Consider the following 25,073-nt stretch of genomic DNA (forward strand, 5'->3'; position numbering starts at 1 on the left):
ACACGATTATACACAACATCGATATTTTCAAAAATGTATTATTATTTTTCTTTGACAGGCCGAGACAGAAGGCAAGAAGCGTTATAAGGTGGTGACCAATCCCGTCCAGCCTTTTGTCATGACCGAGGCTCCTCACGCGGACTACGGCACTTGCTTGAGCGACACTCCGTGCCTTAACCTGACCAACAAGGTCAAATCCCAGGAGGTCGTGTGGCAGGCCATCGAGGCCTATGAGAACGGTTCCACCGCCGAGAGCGGTCTCTTCGTCATCCAGTGCTGCAGGGGGCTGACCATCGATCTTCTGAACAAGCTGGCCTCGGACCTGGATTTTGAGTTCACGCTGTACATAGTGCAGGACGAGACCTACGGACAGCGCTCTTCCAATGGCACCTGGTCAGGCATCATGCGCGACCTTACGGACAACACCGCTCACTTCGCCGTGGCCGCCTTCTCCATCACCAATCAAAGAGAGGTGGCCATTGACTTCACGGACCCATACTTCTTCTCCGGGTTCTCAATCATCTACTCGGACAGGACTAGAGAAACCAGCATGTTGGCGTTTCTGGAACCCTTCTCCACCAAAGTCTGGTTCGCAATCCTCGTCTCGGCTCACATCACCGCTGTCTGTATGGCGCTCTTCGAGTGGAACTCGCCCTTCGGCCTCAACCCATGGGGGAGGAAGCGAAACAAAAATTACTCCCTGGCCTCGGGGCTGACCATGGTGTTCTCGGTTCTCTTCGGCCACACGGTCAAGACCAAATCACCAAAAGCGTGGCCTTCCAAAGTGATGCAAAACTTCTGGGCGTTCGCCGCCATATTTATTATCGCCAGTTACACAGCTAACCTAGCGGCCTTTATAGCTGGCAAACATGCCGGGATTAACTATTATGATATACAGGATCCACGGGTCAGTATAACTTTAAATCTCTTATATTTACTAAATCAACCATATAACTTCTAGTCTTTACAGCCTTAAATAGTTGACCCCCGTTTATCAGTTGCTATAATAAATACTTATTTGATAACATTTGGTTTGATTGTGGAAAGCCTGAGTATTACGTCATTCAAATGTGCATACACGTATACTATACCTATACTACACAACTATGGCCTCCTTCAGTCACAATCGATCATCTGATAGAAATGAGATAAATGCCTGGGCATAAGCTATGGTCGGAGCGATGTCGCCCACACAGCCTTAAGAAGGCTAGACATCACTGAGAAAAACCATGTCAAGGATAAAAATGTGAATTATGGCAGTATTGGCCTATCATACTTTTGCCTTACTGTGTTAGCCCTGGACAATGCTTGCAAAACGTTATTGCTAATTCGGCTAGCTCAGACTCGAATCTTCTTAATGATGATGGAAGAGCTTAATGGAAACTTATAACCTTTAAATTTAAACGCACGTTGATGTTTGAATGTTAAATTAAACTGAACCTAGCGAACTTGAGCGGCGAGAGTGCTCGCTGGGTTCAATCAAAATATCATGAGCTCGCGCTCAATTATACTAGAACATTCCGCTTGCTATGGCACGGTCAATACAAGGGGAGACTAACTAGAATCGTGTCAGGGTCCAACATGTCAATCTGTTTGCTAATCATCTGCCCCTGTAAGTTCGCACTCTGGCCTCGTCGAGTCAAATGTGGATAAATATTTGGTGCAAACACAAGCATTATAGAGATAGAGCAATTATGCATATGGCAATCAATTACACTTAACCCTCACAAACTAATGTGATCTCTGCAAGTTTGGAGGTGCCTCTATAGTAATACACTAAAAAAACACATAAGGCTGAATACAATGTTGTTTTAGTTAAACATAACTCGATCCAATCTTTACCTGTACTTATCCCTTAGTCTACAGGACCGTTGGGGTACCATGCAAGATTCCTCTCTGTCTTTTGCCTTCGTTAGAACCTCTTTCAATGGCAGGCCCGTCCATTCTTTAATGGTGTCCTCCCATCGCTTTCTCTGTCTGCCTCTTCTTCGTTTTGCTGGTACTGTTCCATGAAGGAAGGTCTTTGCGAGCCCCGAAGATCTTGTAAAATGGACATAGATTTTAAGCTTGTTTTCTTTTTCAATAGTTAGCATGTCATCATGGGGTCCAATCGCTGCAGTAACCCTGTCTCTTATCTCTTGGTTTGTGATGCGGTCTTGGAATAGTTAGCAGGTCATCATGGGGTCCAATCCCTGCAGTAACCCCAGTCTCTTATCTCTTGGTTTGTGATGCGGTCTTGGAATAGTTAGCAGGTCATCATGGGGTCCAATCCCTGCAGTAACCCCAGTCTCTTATCTCTTGGTTTGTGATGCGGTCTTGGAATAGTTAGCAGGTCATCATGGGGTCCAATCCCTGCAGTAACCCCAGTCTCTTATCTCTTGGTTTGTGATGCGGTCTTGGAATAGTTAGCAGGTCATCATGAGGTCCAATCCCTGCAGTAACCCTGTCTCTTATCTCTTGGTTTGTGTTGCGGTCTTGGAATAGTTAGCAGGTCATAATGAGGTCCAATCCCTGCAGTAACCCTGTCTCTTATCTCTTGGTTTGTGATGCGGTCTTGGAATAGTTAGCAGGTCATAATGAGGTCCAATCCCTGCAGTAACCCTGTCTCTCTAATCTCTTGGTTTGTGATGCGGTCTTGGAATAGTTAGCAGGTCATCATGAGGTCCAATCCCTGCAGTAACCCTGTCTCTCTAATCTCTTGGTTTGTGATGCGGTCTTGGAATGATCCAATCTAATTATCTAATTATCTAAATAATACGTTTCCACGACACTTTATCTTCCTCAAACGCAAATCAATTATGTGAATCATTGATGGGGTAAAATACTACCAAACTATCAATGTTCAACAAATTACATTGAACAAGGACTAATGACTGATAACTACTGACCATCGACTCTAGTAGTCACTGACCAACGACCAACCCCGGTATCTTGCCTCCTACAAAGTTTATTTCGACTCACTACATCTCCGTCTGGTCAAAAAGTTTAAAAATGATTTTTTCTCCCACTTCCCATTCTTGGATCAAGTTGAAACTTTGCATAAATTATTTATTGGCAAAGTCAAAATATTAATCAATTAAAAAAAAACCAATTTGTTAATTAATAACTGGCAATTAATTCTTTTTTTTGATACCAACAAAGAAAATTAATCCTTCAGTATTCACAGATACCGCTAAAAATGAAGGGTTTCGTTCCCTTAGGTAATTCAACATTCTTTTTTCCCACACCCATTCTTGGATCAGGTTGTAACTTTAAAACATTATTTAATGTACCTTACAAACATGAATCAATTGACAATAAACAAATCAGTCAAGTGATATATAGTTGTAAGTGTAGAGTTCTTCCCTTAGATAAGTTTGCTTTTTTTAAAAAAATATGTTCATGTTTTTCTTTTGTAGTCTCCCGAAATGACGTCTCTATACGATCATGTAATTCTTCTCCCGTTGAACTTTTTCTGTGATCCGCTTTTTTTTTGTAACGAAATGATCTCTTCAAGGACTTGCTGACGTTTCCCCTCTGGCCTCGCCAGTACCTACACTCTCAGTTGCTGCTATGTGCAGTCGAGCGTGACAATATTCCCATAAAGCAGTGATGCCCAACCAAATTCGTCCAGTGGGCCATTTTAATTTCTGACACTCATCTCATGAACGAAAAGGTACACACACAAAAAAAGAAATGAAATTGGCATGAAATTATTTTATTACAAATCCGTGGAGCTAATATAATACATTCATTAATGAGATATTTGAAATTTATCTTTTTCCCCGCGTCAATAAATAACCAAATTTCTGTACTTAAAATATGAGCAACATTGTAGCTTGCTTTACAATCGACTAATTTTCTTGTCATTTTTTCTTCTTGGTAAATATTCCCATCGATCCTCATAAACTGAATCTATTATTCGCGGCTCAAACCAAGAATGCGGTCGTATTCGTTTTATAATATCGTTTATATGTTGTCCTTTTGAAAACATCCACATATTCTTTACAAATCAAATATGTTGGCTTCATAGCCACAAAAAAGTAAAATGCGTACACTCTTCCTGTTAGATTCTACACTTCATGAACGCACCAATGTTAAAGGTCATGGACCAATCCATCAGAGAAAATGTGAGAGCACTAACGTTGGTTAAGATACATTTTTCAACTTTTTTTTTTTTAAGGGGGGGGGGGGGTGTTCTTCGTTTTGTGCCAGCTTCTCGGCGGGCCGGATTGAACCACGCCGCGGGCCGGATATGGCCGCGGGTCGTATTTTGGGAATCATTGCCATAAAGGATGAGCTTTTGTTTTCTTGCTTTAAGCTTACACGGTAAAATTTCATCGCGCCCATACGAAGTAAGCCCATAATCCTCTGCGCTCTTTTGAGATTTAATATAACGTAGGAATGAACCTGAACGAATACGGGGAATCTAGAAAAAAAAAGATTTACGTCTAGAGTCTAGAGCATCCTTACACTGAATATTTCAATTGATGGCTATTCAGATATATGAATGAACCTTTTTTCAAAAGCCTTGAAGTTAAATATCCATTATAAATGCTAATGACAGACAATGGCGGCCTGAAGCGATAAAACTCACGACAGACACCTGTTACAGTTATCATCATTATCATCATCACCTTTAATTTTTTTACTTGTATGCCTCACTTGTATGGGGTGGGTATGCTAGGAGGGATGTGTAGTTGTTCTGATGTTAGCAACCAAAGTTCTCCACTCCTTCCAATCAGCGCGAGCCTAGAAATAGATGAAGCCATAGAGCCGAGACTGCATGCGTTATAGAAGGCCTCAATACAGACCTGCAACGTCGTCGTACAGATCAGTGACGTGGCAACAAGCTATTGGTCTCCACTGCCCACAGGTTGTGACGTTGCATGTCGGTGTTCACGCCTGCTAGAATGATTGGTCTGTGTTAAACGCCTTCGTTTTGAATGAGTAGCACAGTGGAGGTAATGTACCAAAAGTAAAGTCTTGTTAGTCTTAACTAACAGTTTTGTTATGGGAGATTTCATTATTAACTAAATAATGTCAAGGGGGTTAAGTTAAAATACACTGTTGCCAACTAAATTTTAAAAAATTTAGCTATAACATTGACGATATGCTAATGTGTGGCAGTTGATCTATATAGCAACTCTTCTGTAATACCGCTAGTAGGTTTACCATTTATCTATGAATACTCATTAAGTCACAGTGTGAAGTCTTATAATATAGTTTGAAATTAGTTTCTGCTACAAACTGAAGAGCTCTGAAAAAAAAAATCTGCTGTTCTAAAAGATGCTCAAAAACGTTCATAAACTTTAAAAAAACATAGCTTATCAACACACACTTATCAACACACACTTATCAACACACACTTATCAACACACACTTATCAACACACACTTATCAACACACACTTATCAACACAAGCTTATGTACACACACAGACACACATACAGATAAACCAACAGTGCAAACTATATAGTGTGTTTTTCCCGCCATAAATGAACATCTCTCGTATGATTGTTAGTTCAACAATGGTAGGGCAACACCTTTGCAACTTTGTAGGTTTCAGTGACCCTAGAGTGTCCCTAACGCTTTGTCCGCACGACTGTGGCACTAAATAGACGAGGCTTAATTCCTCTATTGAACATCGCGTGCCTGGAAATAATGTCGTTTCTGCTGGGAATCTTTCACTTATTAAACTACAGTAATCTAACACAAGGGCGACAGAGTACTTTCCCTTTCTCGAGATTATTTGAGAATTAAATCCTTGAGAAACCAGACAACGTAAAGGTTGTTTTTTTTTTTCTGTAATTTGTTTTCTTTGGTTACAAGTTTTTCTGATTTATTAAACATTATGAACGTGAAGACTGATCGATAAGGATGGCTAGGGGAATGGTTTCTAGTTCGAATCCTGAACTGGTATTTATTTCGCTGTTGTTATCATGTTGTCCATCAGGCATTCAAACGTTGCATCCAGCAACATGGACATGTTTTCATTCTTATCTTATCTTATTTAATACAGACGTTACTTCATAAAAGAAGATGATTACGTCCTACGCGCCATGCATTCAGTCATACATGTTAACCAATGACTTAAATTCTGCCAAGTCATTGGTTTTCCTGGCTAGCTCAGGCAACCCATTCCTTGCTCTAATAGCACTAGGGAAGAAGGAGCATTTGTACAAATTTGTCCTAGCATATGGGACGAGGAATGTACCTTTATTTTTGTGTCTATCAGAGTATTTTATTAAATTTTGTTTTTGTATTTGAAGATTATGGTTCACTGTTTTATGTATAATTGCTACTTTACTTTTGAGTCCTGAAGGCTTTCTAAATTTATTGATTTTACTAAAAGGTGTTACTCTAGTCAAATGTGAATTTGGAACAAGGTCTGAGATGATAACTCACTACGTAAGCGTGGGATGTCTTTATGGTTATAAGTTATAGCCCCAGCTGACCTAGCCTCGCGAGGTTGAATGATAAGATAAAATATTTACCCACGAACTCTTTTTGTAAACATGTTTGCAATGACGAATATAATCTATCGGGTAAGCCCGCGAGGAATTGCTTTTGTGTTCTGTTAGTTCTAAATGTCGATATACATGGCGATGGTCACAAAATGAGGACAGTTTTACCTACCTCTAATTAGGTCACGCGTTACCACGCTTTGATGTCAGAGAGAGACGCCGATTCAAACTTAGTTCAAGACTACAGCAGGGGAATTTAATTTACATAGGTTAAAAAAAGAACTCCATGGTATTGAGATGTCACGGGTCTTTATTCTAAGGAAAAAGATATAAAAGGAGTAGTAGTAGCTTGGGACGAGAGAGAGAGAGAGAGCTAGAAAGTTAGACTCTAAAGACTAAACGAGCCTACAATAAGATAGTGTGTAAAGTTTTATTTAGGGCCTATTGATTCGTTCAAACGAGTTCATGTTGGCAAAGAAATGCTTTAGTGTAGTGCTGTAACTCTGTAAGCCAGTTACGTCAGTGGTGTCAAATTTTACTGTTGTTGGTTTTTTTTTTTTTTTTTTTTTAACGTCATTCGGAAAATTTTCATTCATAAAATATTCTAGTCAAGATTAATTTTACGATGATGAAAGATTTTTAAAAAAATAATATAACGGTCGACCTCGAGTTTTCCTAATGTTGCCAAAAAGATGAGACTTTTTTTTTTCTCATAGATACACATAGACCTTGTAATTTAGAAGTAAAATCAATAAAACCGTCTTCGAAGTGAAATTACAGAGATCCTATGATGATTGTATACGGTAAGGCTAATATATATAATAAACTACATTTTTAAAAGTGGTTTACCAGAATAAAATAATCGATTTGTTAACATTAAAAAGAAAAATAAATTTTCAATTTTAGAACACAATTGTAAAGGATTAATTTGATTTTTTTGTAACAAAATATAAATCTCCTCCACCTAGTGTGCCTTTTTTTTTGCTCTGCCCTATTTGTAATGCAATAATACAGTGATGCCCAATCTAATTCGACTTGAGGGCCATTTTAATTTCCAACCCCCGTTTCGCGGGCCACATCAACGAAAAGATCCGGAAACGAAGTGAAATTGACCTACAATTACTTGGTTAGAAACCAGTGGATCTAAAATTATATTCATTAATGGGATATTTGAAGTGTTTTTACGCGTCGAAAAAAATGGCTTCATTTATCTACTTAAGAGTAACGGTGTAGCTTGCAGACTCGTTTTCATGTCTCTATTTGGTAAATAGTCTCAACGATCCTACAATCTCTAGGCATAGTTTCACTATCATTTTATTCCCGGCTCAAACCAAGATTGACGTCATATTTTGTTATAGGCCCTACAATGCCTTTTATATATTGTTGTTGTTTTTTTTAAACAGCCACTCTTTCATTATAAAACAAATATATTGGTTTATTTTTATGTCCCACAAAAAAGTAAACATCCGTTCGCTTTTCGAGCTAAATTCTACATTCAGAGTAATATTTCTTAAACAAATGTTAAAGGTCATGGTACCAATCCATCAGACAAAAAGTGAGGGTAAAGATTCACTTTTAAACATTTTCTTCTTGGATGGGGAATTTCTACACTTTGTACCGACGTTTCGGCGGGCCGGGTGGAACCACGTCGCGGGCCGGATCTGGCCCGCGGCCGTATTTTGGGCATCACTGCAATAATATATGAAGCTTTAAGAATTTTTTTCGTTCACTGTTGTCGCAATGCTAATAATATTGTTCTGGTTTGCATAGGCATAGAATAGCGGTATATCTAGAAAGAGAAACGTACGAGTTGATATTTTAGTTCATTATGATTTGTTATAAGATGACGCTTCAGTTAAGCAGATTTCAAGCTTTTTTTTTTTTTTTTTTTTTTTACGAAAACGCACAATCAGGGCCGGCCCTAACCATTGCGGGGCCCTAGGCGAAACGGATTGCGCGGAGCCCAGTCTTGGTTGGGATAAAGATAATAAGTGAAAATTTAGATTTTGTATTAGAAAATAAATATAATATAAAAATAAAGTACAATATCACGATCATGTTAACTTTACAAGCCATGCGTGTAGCAAAGTCATACAGTAGATCATCTAAGTTCTGTTTCCTACATAGATCACGCTCAAAAGCAATAGCAAGTATTGCCAAATTGTTCAATCTATCTTCGTGAATTGTTGACCTCAAATAATTGAATGACACCCCAATATGACAATATTGTCTATTTTTCAGGAGATTTTTATGATTTTATGAAATTTTCACGAGCCCGTAGAAAATGAGGAGTCCGTGAGAAACCTATAATATAAGTTATAATGGTTTAATTTAATAATATACACCTAGAATATGCGCGAGACCTATGAAAGTGCGGGGCCCACTGCGGCCGCATAGGTAATAGTAATAATCGCGGTACCACTATTCCACAATATGAGAACAAATTAAAATGGAAAAAAAAAAGAACAAAATATGAAAACTAAAGTACAGAGATTAGGCAACTCTGGAAGTAATCTAAAATAATACTATACCTTGTTGTTATATCAGTCGAGGGGATAGCGAAGACTGACTTCACAAACATATTCAAGGCCCTAAACTTTGCGTAAAATTTGATTATGTTTCACCTTCACCTGTCACCTAGTATATTCGATCGCTGGGGCACCAGGCATGACCTGAAAACCATCTCTCCCCATTCCTCTCTGTCTCCTTTGCTAGTGTCAGTTTTTCCATAGCCAGACCCGTCAATACGTTTAAGTTGTTCATGGCTTACTTTGTCTGCCTCTCTTTCTTTTAACTGGTACTGTTCCCTGCTGGAAAATCTTTGAGAGCCCTGGTAGGAAGAGAAAAATGAGAAGAGAGAGAGAGAATCTGAGAGTGACACCACATAGTTATCTGGTATAACAACGTAAAGGTCTGGTTTTATCTCCGGACACATCAGTGCAATTGGCTTGGCTGCTTTATCCCCCATCAACTCTGCAAGGGTCCAATGACATAGTGTGAGAACAAATAATGACGTGTTTATGGTTAGACATATAAACTTGATAGGCCCAAGCCGTTTAGGTACACATCTTCAATGAACCAGTCTTAGATTACCCACGTCAGACATTGGTTCAGCGAGCATCGCGCTGCTTTAGATTAATTACGTACTGCTATGCTTGACCAGTCGTTCGGAAAAATCCGTTTTCCAACTTTCTCTTTTTTCTCCCCACTATTTAAAACATTTCATTTCTAGCGTATGTCTTATTTTACTTTAAGGGTTTTCCCGATGTTTTTAAACCCAGTGAACTTCAGTCCCATCACCCCCCCCCCCCCCTGTCTCATTGCACTGTCGTCTGCTAGACTCTAGAAGCAAACTGAAGAAATCAATACTACTTGCGCGGGCTTTGAACTGCTCTCTCTCTCTCTCTCTCTCTCTCCTCTGTCTCTCTCTCTCTCTCCTCTGTCTCTCCTCTGTCTCTCTCTCTCTCTCTCTCTGATACACACTTGTACTTTGCCTGCAGAACACAATAAGCTGACTTTGTGGGCAAAAAAAAAAGGCCGTAGATTGGACGTGAGTCTCAGTTCTCGGTCATGCTGATTGCTGTGTGTCCGAAGATTTCTTCTGGGTTGACCTCTTTATCAAAGACTTTTAACCTTATTAACCAAGAATACTTTAACAAGTAACATAGACAATGTTTGTTTTTTAAATCAAATTTGTTTTTCTTGACGAAGCTGATGGCGACCTATCTTCTCATTCTTTCTATTTCTTCTACTGCTTGGAATACTTCAGTAGTGCAATGAGTCTTTCCAGTTCGATTGCATTATCAATTTCTTCTATTAAAGTTTCCTACATAAGTCGGTGCGCCAAATGTTTCTGAACATTTGTTTATGTATTTAACTCTTTACCAATACTAAGAAACAATTGAGTCGATTGCGGGAATACCCGCTGAAAGAATGCTCATTATAGCCACGTTAGATTTTAAGATAATGATATTTTAAAATATTATAACCAGAATGTTCAATGTGTGGCCAATGAGATAGTAATTTTTATTAACAAAGATAAAATATACATCAACAGTCACATTTTTAGGAAAATTGTTGGAGCCGTTTTCGAAATCCTTATCCACCCAGTTTCCACCCTTGAAGAATTTGCAAGCTAATAAGGGGAATTGTAATAATATCTGAATGAAATACAATTTTAGTCTATTCTGACAAAGACATCCAGCGACATCTGTATTAAATAGGTCCTGTAAAATACTGAACATAACTTTGTATAATATGATTATAGATCTATCAGCAAAATTTAATTTTGGCCACTTTGTCTTGTTGAATTCAACGTATAAATATCAAGGTGAATATCACTTTTTTTAAATTAGCATTAGCTATTTTTATATTCGGAGACACTATAAAAAGCTGGCTTGTTGGTGTATCCGGGTTTTTTATGTATTTATTTTTATGCACTTTTAGCACTTGCGAAATTATTTGAAGGTCTTCCTTTTTAGCTCAATTTGTTTAAAACTTTATTTGGCAGCATTGAAGTTCGATTTAGCATCCTTGACATTGTTTACATTATCGCGACAAACCCATTACTGTAGCAACGGTTTACGTTAGAGACTTAAATGTAGCCATTTATATTTGTAGCACTAGTAAAGAAGATTTTAATTATTTTCTTTTTATTTCATGTTACACTATTTTGAATCCATAAGAGCCTAGAGTCTCTAACTTTCTGCGGAGGACCGTGTAGACTGTAGAATCTTTGAATCAATGTAGAGTCTACGTGAAATTATTGGGACCCGTAAGGTCTTCTAGACTTCGTGCAGTCTCTGGGGAACTGACATTAAAAAGTGGACAGATCGCATTCTTGGGCGACTAACAATATAACGACTTAAACTTGGACTGCCTTTCCCTATAGACAATCTGTTCCATTAGCAAACAACGCCATATTTGTCAGCTATGACGTTTAAACAATCTTAATGTTTTCTCTGTATTTTTTTATTAAAACTTTTAAAAAGAGTTTTTATCTACTTAAAAAGAGTCACTGACTCTATCGAAATGGTCATTTCTGTCCGCCATCTTTCTTCTCTCTCTCGTCCCATAGAACAATGATATCATTAAATCTCCCGGGAGTATTTGAACTTTTTGGATCTTTGCCGAAAGGAGAGCGGTGGTATCTTCTTGATTGGTGGTCCGCTGGAGCCGTACGTGCAGTATCGAATGGCAAATGTCCATCAATAGATGAATGCATTGGTTAGATGGACGCAATCTAGATCTAACTGGTTTGGTGGCTCTGTGCATCCAAATTCAATTAGTCACACAATAAGCCAAATTCTTTATTCCCAGATCTACACAAAAGTCAATGACGTCATTTACTGTTTTGTGCACTAACTCTAGAACATTGCATCAAAGACCAAACACAAAACGATGGATTGTATTGGGAAGTGTATTTTAGGAAGAGGTGTTTGTGAGGCACTGGAAGTAAAACCATTGTCTAACCCCACCGGGTCACACCAATCAACTGCCACGCCTCTGAATGTACCCTCCCCCGTAAACTCTCCCTTCCACTCTAATGTTTTTAGCCTGCTCTAACTTGCAGTTTGGGCTGAGTGGTGGCTGAGTGGTTAATTGTTTGTCTTCCGAACCTGGGATCCTGGGTTCGAATCTAGGTACATATTGGTATTTTGAATTTCGGGATTTTTAGGGTGCCCATGAATCCAATCAACTCTAATGGGTACCTGACTTTAATTGGGAAAGGTAAAGGCGGTTGGCCGTTGTGCTGGCCACATACCACCCTGCTCGTTAACCGTTGACCAATGAAATAGATGACCTTAAAGGCTTAACATCGTCTGCCCTATAGATCGCAAGGTCTGAAAGGAGAACTTTCCTGGGTTTATCTTTTAGCACATAGTACAATAGTTTATGGACCTATTTCGGTGTTTAAAATAAAGTTTCAGAATATTATTGTTGGTTTCCGGTATTGAGACATAGACCCTCTGACCTATAAAATGTTTCTGATTTAACCATATACCTTTATTTTCATGAAGGTTCCCGGTCATTTCATAGTCAGTTACTTCACCCCATGTTCTTTCCATCATCTGATCATTTTATCTAACAAATAAAATTGTAAAATCATGAAACAAGCAAATATTCAATATATTCATTTTTTTATTTACATGACAAAAAGTGTAGCATATTAGATAAGAATAAAATTGAATGCCTCTATATACTATAAAAATTGAACATGTACAAATATAGAGGTCATGCATAAAAAAAAAGTGTTTTTGTGTTCATCTACAAAAGAAAGATAGGATATTGTTTGTAAGTACAGAAGACGATCTATCGACTCATATTGTTGGACAATGTTTCTATTTCTCTTTGCCTATAACACAGTTTTCTAATGCAATGTTGAAAAGAAATTAAAGCAAAACTTATCTAGGCGACATGATATCCTGAGGATGTGTGAAGTCAGCCTTTATTAGAAAAAATAAAACCTTATTTCAAGGCTAAATATGACGCGCCCATTTTTAAGAAAGAGCGATTGAAAAATAAATAAAGTAAAAGATGGTCGTCACGAGCTATCAGCGGCATGATCATACCACACCTTGGCCTTTAACCATTACGTCATGCGCAAGATAATATTATAATATTACATCCCCCACATCCAAAAGAAGTGCTATAGCTAAGTACACACCCAGAGTTACAATGTTTTATTTCTCATCAAAAATGTAAATTGGAAGGGGAACACTATAAACACAATAATAACATGTAAAAAAAATATCAAAAAGAATTCAAGATAATCCTATTTATATATTAGATAAAATGAGGGCTTAAAGTCAAAGCCTTAACAGCACAACTAAACAATGAATAAGAAACAAATATTTAATTGGGGATGAAGTGACCGGGGATGTAATGACCGGGGATGAAGTGACTGGGGATGGCGTGACCGGGGATGAAGTGACTGGGGATGGCGTGACCGGGGATGAAGTGACTGGGGATGGCGTGACCGGGGATGAAGTGACTGGGGATGGCGTGACAGGGGATGAGGTGACTGGTCACATTCATGATGACTTATACTCTAGTACAAATTGATAGGTTATGCAGCCTAGATTGGTAGGTCTGTGATTGAAAACAAAGTTATATACTTATTTAAAGTTATTTTGTTAAATTGTTTTTAGGTCAAATTCATTCAAACTTTTTAAAATTCATTTCTTTTCAAAATTTCAAATTTATCATGTTATTACGAAATCTTGCAGAATTTTATGTTACAATGAAGACCCAACATATTTGTCCCATCTAACGCAACTTATTTGGATCTGGTACATATTAATTATATTGTGTATTATCGTTACAATATTGTGTAACAAAACAATACAGCCTAGTAATTGAACGATAGCAAAGCTTTTCTATAATTAATTGAAATCATTACCACAAACAGGCATGAAGCCCAGAATAAGAGGCATAAGCCACGTGTGTGTGTGTGTGTGTGTGTCACAGTGTGTATATCTTTTTTTTTAAAATAGAACTCCAATATGTAGAGACACACGACCACTAAATACCTACATGAACTAGACCTAACACACTAAAAACAGGAGCAACATTAAGAAATACTTTTTAAAAAAAAGCGTATGCAAAGAATAATTGTATCAATTGGTTTTTCTGGCTAGCTCAGGCAACCCATTCTATGCTCTAATAGCACTAGCATTGCAGACCTTTAGGTCTATAGGGCAGATGATGTAATGTTATCTGATTCTGTGGCCTACGGTTAACGAGGGTGTCATGTGACCAGCACAACGACCAACCGCCTTTATTTTTCCTCGACTAATGTCAGGTACCCATTAGAGCTGGGTGGACTCAGAGGCGCCCGAAGATCCTGAAATAATAAATCCCAGTCATCACCAGGATTCGAACCCCAGACCCCGGTTTGGTAGCCCAGCGCTTTACTGCTCAGCCACCGCGCCTCCTATAGTTTTATATTATTTGTTTCAATTTAGAGCGGTGGCCTGTGAAAGAGGCTAATTCAGCTTATACCGCCACTTCTGTCAAGTATAATTCTTTTCCTTGCTAAAGATACCAAACAAAATAATTTAATTACCAATAGTTAATTAACTAATAATTTTTTTTAATGGTTTCGTTGTTTCATTAATTGTAAGGTAAAATAAATAATTGTGCAAAATTTCAGCTTGCTCTGAGATTGGGTGTCGGAGAAAAATCGTGTGCAAACTTTTTACCAGACAGACATTTTTCGGATATTCCTTCAGAGTGGAAGATAATTTACTTCCTATTCGAAAACCCCGCAGGACGACGAGGGATGGCAGCGAATAGGGTATGAACCCGGGACCACCGATAAGTCCGAACGACAGTCTAGCGTGCATACAGCACTACCAGGTAGTTTAGAGTTAATGCTGACTGGAGTGAAATCTACAGGGAAATGCGGACGACGCTCTATAGAAAGAAAACAAAAAAATTAAAACAAAGAAAAGTGAAACATTTAAAAAGTATAAAGAGACAAAAGCAACAGAAGATATAGAATTCTAGATAGATCTAGATTCCACACCAATAATAGGGTAGCATGTCTAACGGAGTGAGAGAGAGAGAGAGCCATGTCGCTAATGACGTCATTGAAAAAATGTTTATTGCATTACTCATTTACAATGACGTCATCACTTTTTAACGCGATCAAATTAAAAAGCAAGAAGTATTGGTCTGCTACTAGACACGCCATGTGATACAGAGAATAATGCGTCGTCTCTTTCTAGATCTTAGCAATTCTTTTTCTTTTACAACTATTCAAGGGGAGGCCATCCTGATCTATTTTTAGCTCCCTGGTCACACGTTTGGCAAAGCTAATGGTCTCCCATTTGATGACCTCATTACGCTATGTCGCTGTATCTCAAGCAGAGGTTCTCAGCCTGAAGTCAGTTGCCCCTCTATTATAATTTCGTTAGATAAATTAAAGCTGTAGCGCCAAAAAGACAAAGAAACAAAACTTGCCTACGTTATGATTTTTCAGAAATGGTTCACGATTAGAAGATAAGATAAGATAAGATAATTTTATTGATCCAATCAAATGGAAATTCAGTTTGACTACAATTGAACTTATGCTAACAAAATACAAAAGTTATATAAAATGAATGCCCTTTGGAATTGCTTTTTTTTTGTTTGCTGCTATAAATAGTCATTGTATAGTCATTAGGTTTAAGTGAGACTTATTGTTTCAGTATGTTTAACCAAATGTATTCTTGTATGTCTTTCCATGAGTCTCTCTCAAATGTTCCAATGTGATGGAAACGAAGTCAAAATTCGGTCATTTTCGGTACTGGGCGGTATAAGGATTTACATAGGCTATTCAGAGTCCAGAAAGAGAATCGATATTCTCACATACAGTATAACTATGTAATGTATGTATTCATATTGTTTTACAACATTAAAAACAGATTACTTTGACTGCGTCTTGGAGAGAGAGAGAGTTACAGAGGGAGAATTGTATTTCTATAAATAATGATAATAGATTTGTTTGTCTCTTACCATGTCCTCATGTCCATACCATAGTTTCCCCTTTCAGACCTTACGATCTATAGGGCAGATGATGTAAAGGCCATCTATTTATGTGGCCCACTGTTAACCTGTTAATCAGGGTGTCATGTGACCAGCACAATGACAAACCGCCTTTATTTTTCCCCAACTAATGTCAGGTACCCATTAGAGCTGAGGTGCCCTAAAGATCCTGAAATTCAAAATCTCAGTCTTCATTGAGATTCGCACCCAGGACTTCCGGTTCTCAGGCCCCTGCGTCTCCCAACATACATTTTCCAACCCTAGATGACGTAATTGTTCCTTAGTTCAGAGGTCAAATAAAAGTTTTTCGGATAAATCCAAAACATCGTCCGTTTTAACGGAAGAAAAACAGAATGTGTTATGTCTTTGAGATTTGAACGTTTGCAGATACATTTACATATACGTGCATAATATTGCAAACCATTAGAGTATTGTTGTTGAATGTTACGCTATGCCCCAACAGGACAATGTTCCGCCCTACACTGTGCAATGATTGCTTGTTCTGACCTCCTTAACCGCCACTCACGGATCATCGCGATCTGGGTGACGCATATGCTGCCAGACACCACGTGCTCTGTCGGATTCCTCCCTGGACTTAACCACTTCTCATGAATGACTGCTCGGATTTCTGCCGTTGCTTCGCTTCGCCTGCATGACCTGCATCGGTTTCACTTTTTCGAAAGCAAACAGTTTGTTTTTAAATTAATTATGTAAACCGTTTTCCCTACACCTACACCATTTACCATTTCAATATCGAAAAATCAAACAAAGTATTAGGGTTTATTAAAAGAAATTTCTATAAATCAAATAAGAACATATAAATAAAATATTATTTAACCTTGGTTAGGCCAATAATAGAATATGCATCCTCTGTTTGGGACCCCTCAACTCAAGAAAACATTAAGAAACTGGAACAGACACAAAATAGAGCAGTGAGATTCATAACAAACAAATATTCACATTTGACTAGAGTAGCACCTTTAGTAAAATCACTAAATTTAGAAAGCCTTCAGGACAGAAGACTCAAAAGTAAAGTAGCAATAATACATAAAACACTGAACCATAATCTTCAAATACAAAAACAAAATTTAATAAAATACTCTGAAAGACACAAAGATAAAGGCACATTCCTCGTCCCATATGTTAGGACAAATTTGTACAAGTGCTCCTTCTTCCCTAGTGCTATTAGAGCATGGAATGGGTTGCCTGAGCTAGCCAGGAAAACCAGTGACTTGGCAGAATTTAAGTCATTGGTTAATGTGCATGACTGAATGCATGACGCGTAGGACGTAATCATTTTCTTTTTAAAGTAACGTCTATATTATATAAGATAAGATAAGATTCAATATAAGACGTAGATAGTGTTATTCTCGCATACTATGGAATTAAAAAATGCAAGAAATTTTTTGTCTATAATAAATTAATTTTAGTACTAATTATAAAGTATTGATATTTAACTAATAAGTGTAATAGTTTAGAGTACACACAATCCTTATGGATGCGCTTTTGTATTAAAAACTATGTTTTCATATTGTATGCATTTAATAAGACTTAAAAGCTGTTCATTTTAACCGCAGCTTTTATCTAAACAGATTTTGTGTAAGCAACTAACCTACTACTAACCCGCAAGGGTGCGTCCAACAGTTGACACCAACTCTCTGTATAATCTTCTTTATCAATTTGTAATAAAATGACAACATGGCCTTTTAAGTATTTTGATAAATTCTATATTTCAATATCAACTTTGTCGAACTAATTCCTGTAAGCTTTCGGACAATGTCAATGTTTCAGTTTCATTCAATTGATTTAGGACAGTTATTGAAAGAGATGTTGGACCTGCTCGTTCGATCACTTCATTTGAACAATGTTTTGCTTTTCTCACCTGATTGCTTCTTGTCACATGTTTGTTCCATAACCTGAATTCATGTTTTTAATGTTTTCATCTTCTGCTTTCTCAGCTTCAAGACATTCGGATTGGCTTGTTACCAGGCTCTGCGGTACACGATTCATTAAAAAATGGAGGCAGCAAACTCGTGTCCGTGGCTGACCGCTACCCTGTGCCTAAGACGGATGAAGGTATAGACTGGGTGATGTAAGTACCAGGCTTACCTTGTAGTTGTAGCTTGGATGGTTGGGATGCTTTTGTGTTTTATTTCAATCTTGTCACGACTGTTGTTTTGTAACGTGGATGTTGTCACGACTGTTGTTTTGTAACGTGGATGTTGTCTCTACTGTTGTTTTGTAACGTGGATGTTGTCTCTGCTGTTGTTTTGTAACGTGGATGTTGTCGCGACTGTTGTTTTGTAACGTGGATGTTGTCTCTGCTGTTGTTTTGTAACGTGGATGTTGTCTCTGCTGTTGTTTTGTAACGTGGATATTGTCTCTGATGTTGTTTTGTAACGTGGATGTTGTCACGACTGTTGTTTTGTAACGTGGATGTTGTCGCTGCTGTTGTTTTGTAACTTGGATGTTGTCGCTGCTGTTGTTTTGTAACGTGGATGTTGTCGCTGCTGTTGTTTTGTAACGTGGATGTTGTCTCTGATGTTGTTTTGTAACGTGGATGTTGTCTCTGCTGTTGTTTTGTAACGTGGATGTTGTCGCTGCTGTTGTTTTGTAACGTGGATGTTGTCTCTGCTGTTGTTTTGTAACGTGGATGTTGTCTCTGATGTTGTTTTGTAACGTGGATGTTGTCACGACTGTTGTTTTGTAACGTGGATGTTGTCACGACTGTTGTTTTGTAACGTGGATGTTGTCTCTGCTGTTGTTTTGTAACGTGGATGTTGTCTCTGATGTTGTTTTGTAACGTGGATGTTGTCACGACTGTTGTTTTGTAACGTGGATGTTGTCGCGACTGTTGTTTTTAACGTGGATGTTGTCGCGACTGTTGTTTTGTAACGTGGATGTTGTCGCTGCTGGTGTTTTGTAACGTGGATGTTGTCTCTAATGTTGTTTTGTAACGTGGATGTTGTCGCTGATGTTGTTTTGTAACGTGGATGTTGTCTCTGCTGTTGTTTTGTAACGTGGATGTTGTCGTTGCTGTTGTTTTGTAACGTGGATGTTGTCGCGACTGTTTGTTTAGTAATTAGGATTTTTTCGCGGCTGTTGTTTTGTAACTTGGATGTTGTCGCTGCTGTTGTTTTGTAACGTGGATGTTGTCGCGACTGTTTGTTTAGTAATTAGGATTTTTTCGCGGCTGTTGTTTTGTAACGTGGATGTTGTCACGACTGTTGTTTTGTAACGTGGATGTTGTCACGACTGTTGTTTTGTAACGTGGATGTTGTCACGACTGTTGTTTTGTAACGTGGATGTTGTCGCTGCTGTTGTTTTGTAACGTGGATGTTGTCTCTGATGTTGTTTTGTAACGTGGATGTTGTCTCTGCTGTTGTTTTGTAACGTGGATGTTGTCTCTGCTGTTGTTTTGTAACGTGGATGTTGTCTCTGATGTTGTTTTGTAACGTGGATGTTGTCACGACTGTTGTTTTGTAACGTGGATGTTGTCTCTGCTGTTGTTTTGTAACGTGGATGTTGTCTCTGATGTTGTTTTGTAACGTGGATGTTGTCACGACTGTTGTTTTGTAACGTGGATGTTGTCGCGACTGTTGTTTTGTAACGTGGATGTTGTCGCGACTGTTGTTTTGTAACGTGGATGTTGTCGCTGCTGTTGTTTTGTAACGTGGATGTTGTCTCTAATGTTGTTTTGTAACGTGGATGTTGTCGCTGATGTTGTTTTGTAACGTGGATGTTGTCTCTGCTGTTGTTTTGTAACGTGGATGTTGTCGTTGCTGTTGTTTTGTAACGTGGATGTTGTCGCGACTGTTTGTTTAGTAATTAGGATTTTTTCGCGGCTGTTGTTTTGTAACTTGGATGTTGTCGCTGCTGTTGTTTTGTAACGTGGATGTTGTCGCGACTGTTAATTTAGTAATTAGGATTTTTTCGCGGCTGTTGTTTTGTAACGTGGATGTTGTCGCGACTGTTGTTTTGTAACGTGGATGTTGTCGCTGCTGTTGTCTTATAACGTGGATGTTGTCGCGACTCTTTGTTTAGTAATTAGGATTTTTTCGCTGATGTTGTTTTGTAACGTGGATGTTGTCGCGACTGTTGTTTTGTAACGTGGATGTTGTCGCGACTGTTGTTTTGTAACGTGGATGTTGTCGCGACTGTTGTTTTGTAACGTGGATGTTGTCGCTGCTGTTGTTTTGTAACGTGGATGTTGTCTCTGATGTTGTTTTGTAACGTGGATGTTGTCTCTGCTGTTGTTTTGTAACGTGGATGTTGTCGCTGCTGTTGTTTTGTAACGTGGATGTTGTCGCTGCTGTTGTTTTGTAACTTGGATGTTGTCGCGACTGTTGTTTTGTAACGTGGATGTTGTCGCTGCTGTTGTTTTGTAACTTGGATGTTGTCGCGACTGTTGTTTTGTAACGTGGATGTTGTCGCTGCTGTTGTTTTGTAACGTGGATGTTGTCGCGACTGTTTGTTTAGTAATTAGGATTTTTTCGCGGCTGTTGTTTTGTAACTTTGATGTTGTCGTTGCTGTTGTTTTATAATTAGGATGTTGTCGCGGCTGTTTTTGTTATTTATGAGTATTTTTAAAAAGCATTTTGTATGCCAAGTACCAAGAAGGTAATGCGGAAAACTAAATTGGGTGTGGGAATCTTTATATTGGTAAGTACACCTCAAGTGTGACTAGCCGGTTGCATTTTGTGAATGCCTATTCAAACTACAACATCGATGACAATTAAACATTTAAGTAGTTTAGAAGTAGGATTAGAAAAAAATCAACAAATTTAAAAACCAATTTTCTTTGGCATCCTAGGTGTCTGATTTCTCTCCCAAATCACTGACATCATCCAAATTGCGTCATCACATCCGTGACACCACGTGGCACCATTAATCAAATTAAAATATACTCTCTACTGTAGTCTCTACACCAAAACACGTAATACTGTTCTATTCTTATGATCCATTCACAACGTGAAAAACATTAAATTCACAGTTATCTTCTCCTTTCTTTACAGTTAGATTTTAATTTGATTCAGTTCCAAAACAAAAAGTGCACACACGTTATGATAGGGTTGTAAAAATAGTTTAATTATAATTTCGTATTCTTCACAAGGAAAACACCCAAAAAGCTTTCTATTCATGGGATTTTATGAAACTCTCCAAAGTGCTTATTTTGTTTTCAGGGTATGTCAGACAAAATGGTGGCTGGTTTCTATTTCTTAGGGTTTCTGCCTAGTTTAGGGTCCTGCCTTCTCCAACACAATATTATTATTCTATCTCTATAAAAACACATCTAATCCACGCATTTTATATCCAGATTCATGACCCTCGTTTGAATTATTTTTTTTTTATATTTGGCATTTCATCTCTTCGTCTCCATGGCTACCAAAGTATGCATAAACAACATGGCAGACCTTTTGGCCTGGCTCCAACAGGTTTCAGTCAGTTCAGCGCTGAGTCTAAATGAAAGTAAACACCACAACATCCCAAGCCGGAATAGTAGTTGACCCATTGAAGTGGACGCACCAGGAGATTGCTAGACTCATTCCTCACCACCCACCCCCTCCCCCACCAACACTTCTGCTAACCCTGGCACCAGTGGGGGGGGGATATAGTTTCACTTTTTTATGATATTGTAATTTCCCCCTCCCTCCTACATATATCTTTTTTTTCCTTCCATCTGATTCAAGGCATAGAAGAGTCCTTTTTTTTTCATTCTTTTTTTAAATGTCTCCTTATTTTATAGCTCCTCTAGTAGGCCAGATATTTCATTGAAACTATCTCCGTAATAAAGAAATAAAGGAGATCCTGATTTAGATTTATGTTGTTCAAATATTTGCAGCGGACGTTTTCTTGTTTCTGCTTGCTGGAAGGTCAAGGATGTTGTTTTTTATCACACTCATTTGTGATGATGCACGCACGCGTTTGTAAACATAGCGAGGTGACCAAGGCCATTGCATGAATTGGCAGATGATGACTTGGAAAAAAAAAGTTTTAGCTCTTGATTGATTATACGTTTACAAAGTTACGAAACAATGCATTAAATATCGTGATATAAAAAAAACAACTTTTGCTCCAAATGTTGATGACTTTTGTTGATTAATAATTTTAATTGTGTGTGCGTGTGTGTGTGTGACGACTGATGTAATACGTATACTATGACCACGATGCTATCTTTAGAATATGGATTACATGAGCAGGAAGTTTTTTCGGGGGGGGGGGATTTTTTCTCCCCTCAGCCCCCCCCCCCCCCGCGAAATATATATATATGATGTGTGTCTGTGTGTGTACATAATTAATCTTGATTAAATTCTGACCCTTCATTCTTTCGGAAGACGTTTATTGTACTCTAGAATTGCTTCTTCCTGGAGTTAGTGGGAAAATGGTTGACTCCCCGCCCTTGCCAGCAAAGGGGTCTGGGGTGCGCTGGGAGCTCCCCCAGCGCGGGGCGGAACCCCAACCACCCCCCCCCTAGCTACTCCCATGCATGAGCGGTATTTTAACAGAAGTGTTTAGAGCTACTGGATTGGATTGAGAGAGCAGTCAACATCCTTTGACACCTTATAATTGAATGTTCACTCTGTCTATAACAACACTGATGTTAAAACAACAACAACACCATAGATATGTGTGAATAAGCAGTATCATGTGACCAGTGCCATTAATAGAGGATCTCACCCTGGTATTCAAATGTATGTGTCCCACTGTTAGGGAGTATGTGTGTGTGATTGAAGAGATGTTAAGGCAGCGGTTCTCAACCTTTTAAGCTCGGCGACCCCTTTTTACAATCCCCCACTCTGCCGCGACCCCCCCTCCCCCATACACAAATACAAAATTATAGGGTTGACAATAACAATCCATATTTTCGATGGTCTTAGGCGACCCCTGGCAAATAGTCAATCAACCCCCAAAGGGGTCGCGACCCACAGGTTGAGAACCCCTGTGTTAAGCGATTGGTTGGTTGCTGCACAGTGTAGAATGATGAAATGTAGGATGCTAAGAACGGCCCACGATCTAGAGCAGTGGTCTTCAACGGGCGCGATATCGCCCCCCCCCTGGAGGGCGTTTTCAAGATTTTAGGGGGCGCTGTGAGCTGAATGGGCGTTAAGGGGGGTGATGGGCACAAAAGGGAGCGGTAAGGGGTCGCTGGGATAAAGAGGTTAGGTAGAGACTTGAAAGAGTAATGATGTGCTTTTGTTGTGACTTAAATTTTTGTTTTTATATATCACGTTTATTTCCTTACTATTTTCAAGTTAAATCTGTGTTTAGTGTGTTAATAATAATAATAATAATAATAATAATCTTTATTATCCGTAAGGAAATTTGTCTTACAATTTGTGCATTACACCAAACAAAAAACATTATAACTATAACAAACCAAAGTGTACATTCACACCAGACTCACTCATAATTTACAAGTGACAAAGTTTATACCAGATTGTTCTTATTTAATGAAAGTTATATTAAGTTTTTCTTCATAATGGAAGTTCTTGTTATTTCAAGATTATTTATTAAAACATCTGTTTAGTTGTACTAGCTGATTGTAGCTACAAGCCAACGACTCTGACTTGCAACACTCACTCTTGTAAGTTTTTCTTATAGACCATCGAAATAGCGAATGTAAGTGTCGACATTAGACACAAACATTGACATTAACATAAACATAGACATAAACATTGACATAAAACATTGACATAAAACATTGACATAAACATAGACATAAATATAGACTCAAACATTGACATAAGTATACACACAAACATTGACATAAACATAGTCATAAACATTGACACAAAACATTGACATAAACATAGACACAAACATTGGCATAAACATAGACATAAATATAGACACAAACATTGACATAAGTATACACACAAACATTGACGTAAACATAGTCATAAACATTGACATAAAACATTGACATAAACATAGACATAAGTATACACACAAACATTGACGTAAACATAAAAAAAATATAGACATGAGCATAGATATTAACATAGACATAAACATCGAGGTCAATGTAGACATAAACATGGACATAAATATAAACATGAACATAAATATAAACATAAACATTGACATAAAAATAGACATAAAAAAAAGAAATACACATAGACATACACATAAACATAGATAATTTCAGAGGAGACAAAAAGATTTGCTATTTTTGTTTTTTAATTTACTGTCGATAATAAAAATGCAAAGTTTTGGTGCAGCCATTTGGCGACTCCGTTATGGGGCAATGGTCATTTTTGGCACCGCCGTTATGGCGTGTTTCTGTTCATTTAATGATTATTTTTTAAAGAATGGTATATATTTGTACTTTATGTGTGTTTTTGTGGTTAGACGAATTTTTTAAAATTAAAAACAATAGTTATTTTTGAGCTTTGAATTTGGGAATTAATTTTTGTTGGGTATTTATTGTTTGTTATTTTTTTTTAATAATGTTTTTAAAACTATAATGAAAACTTCAATTCCAATGTAAACGTCTAATTCCTACTATATCGACCATTAAATGTTAACACTTTCACACTATTCAGAAATCCTGTAACAAATAAACATTGTCATCGACTGTGAATAGTGCAACAATTTTAACTTGATCCGAGAATAGGAAATAAGAGAACATAAGTGTAAAAGAATCCACCCAGACAGACAAGAGTGTAAACCAAAAAAAAACTTCTATGAATTTCACCTTATGAAGTAGAACTAAAAGTGAGATCAGGGACGTAGCTAGGAATTTTTCACCATTTTGGGAGCCCGGGGGGGGGGGCTTGACCGCTTTGGGGGTCCCTGCATTTTGCGTCATATTTAATGTAAAAAACACTCAAGTAGGGGCCTGGGGGCATTTTCAAATTCTTCCCCCTCCTTCCTCCCCCTACCCTAGCTACGCCACTGAGTGAGATGTCTTGTAGTCTTTACCAGAGCCAGATTTAGACTTGATAAGACCCTAAGCTATTAGAGATATGGGGCCACTTGTAAGGCAAGTTTCCATTGCTCTTTCTTCGAAATGATTGACATATCCCTGGAACTAAGTTCTGGAGCCCCCCCCCCCCCATGCAAGCGGGGGCACTACGCTGTAGCTTATGTTGC

General features: G+C 38.1%; 1 protein-coding gene across 1 annotated transcript in view; it reads left to right on the forward strand.

Moving 5' to 3' along the window:
* LOC106074122 (glutamate receptor ionotropic, NMDA 3A-like) overlaps nt 1-25,073 on the forward strand; it is a 177,335-nt gene that overhangs the window by 98,349 nt on the left and 53,913 nt on the right. The window contains exons 6-7 of the mRNA XM_056030168.1: nt 59-907; nt 17,936-18,069. Of these exons, the coding sequence (XP_055886143.1) occupies nt 59-907; nt 17,936-18,069 (983 nt within the window). The remainder of the gene's footprint in view (nt 1-58; nt 908-17,935; nt 18,070-25,073) is intronic.

This window comes from Biomphalaria glabrata, chromosome 5, assembly GCF_947242115.1.
Source record: "Biomphalaria glabrata chromosome 5, xgBioGlab47.1, whole genome shotgun sequence".
NCBI lineage: Eukaryota > Metazoa > Mollusca > Gastropoda > Planorbidae > Biomphalaria > Biomphalaria glabrata.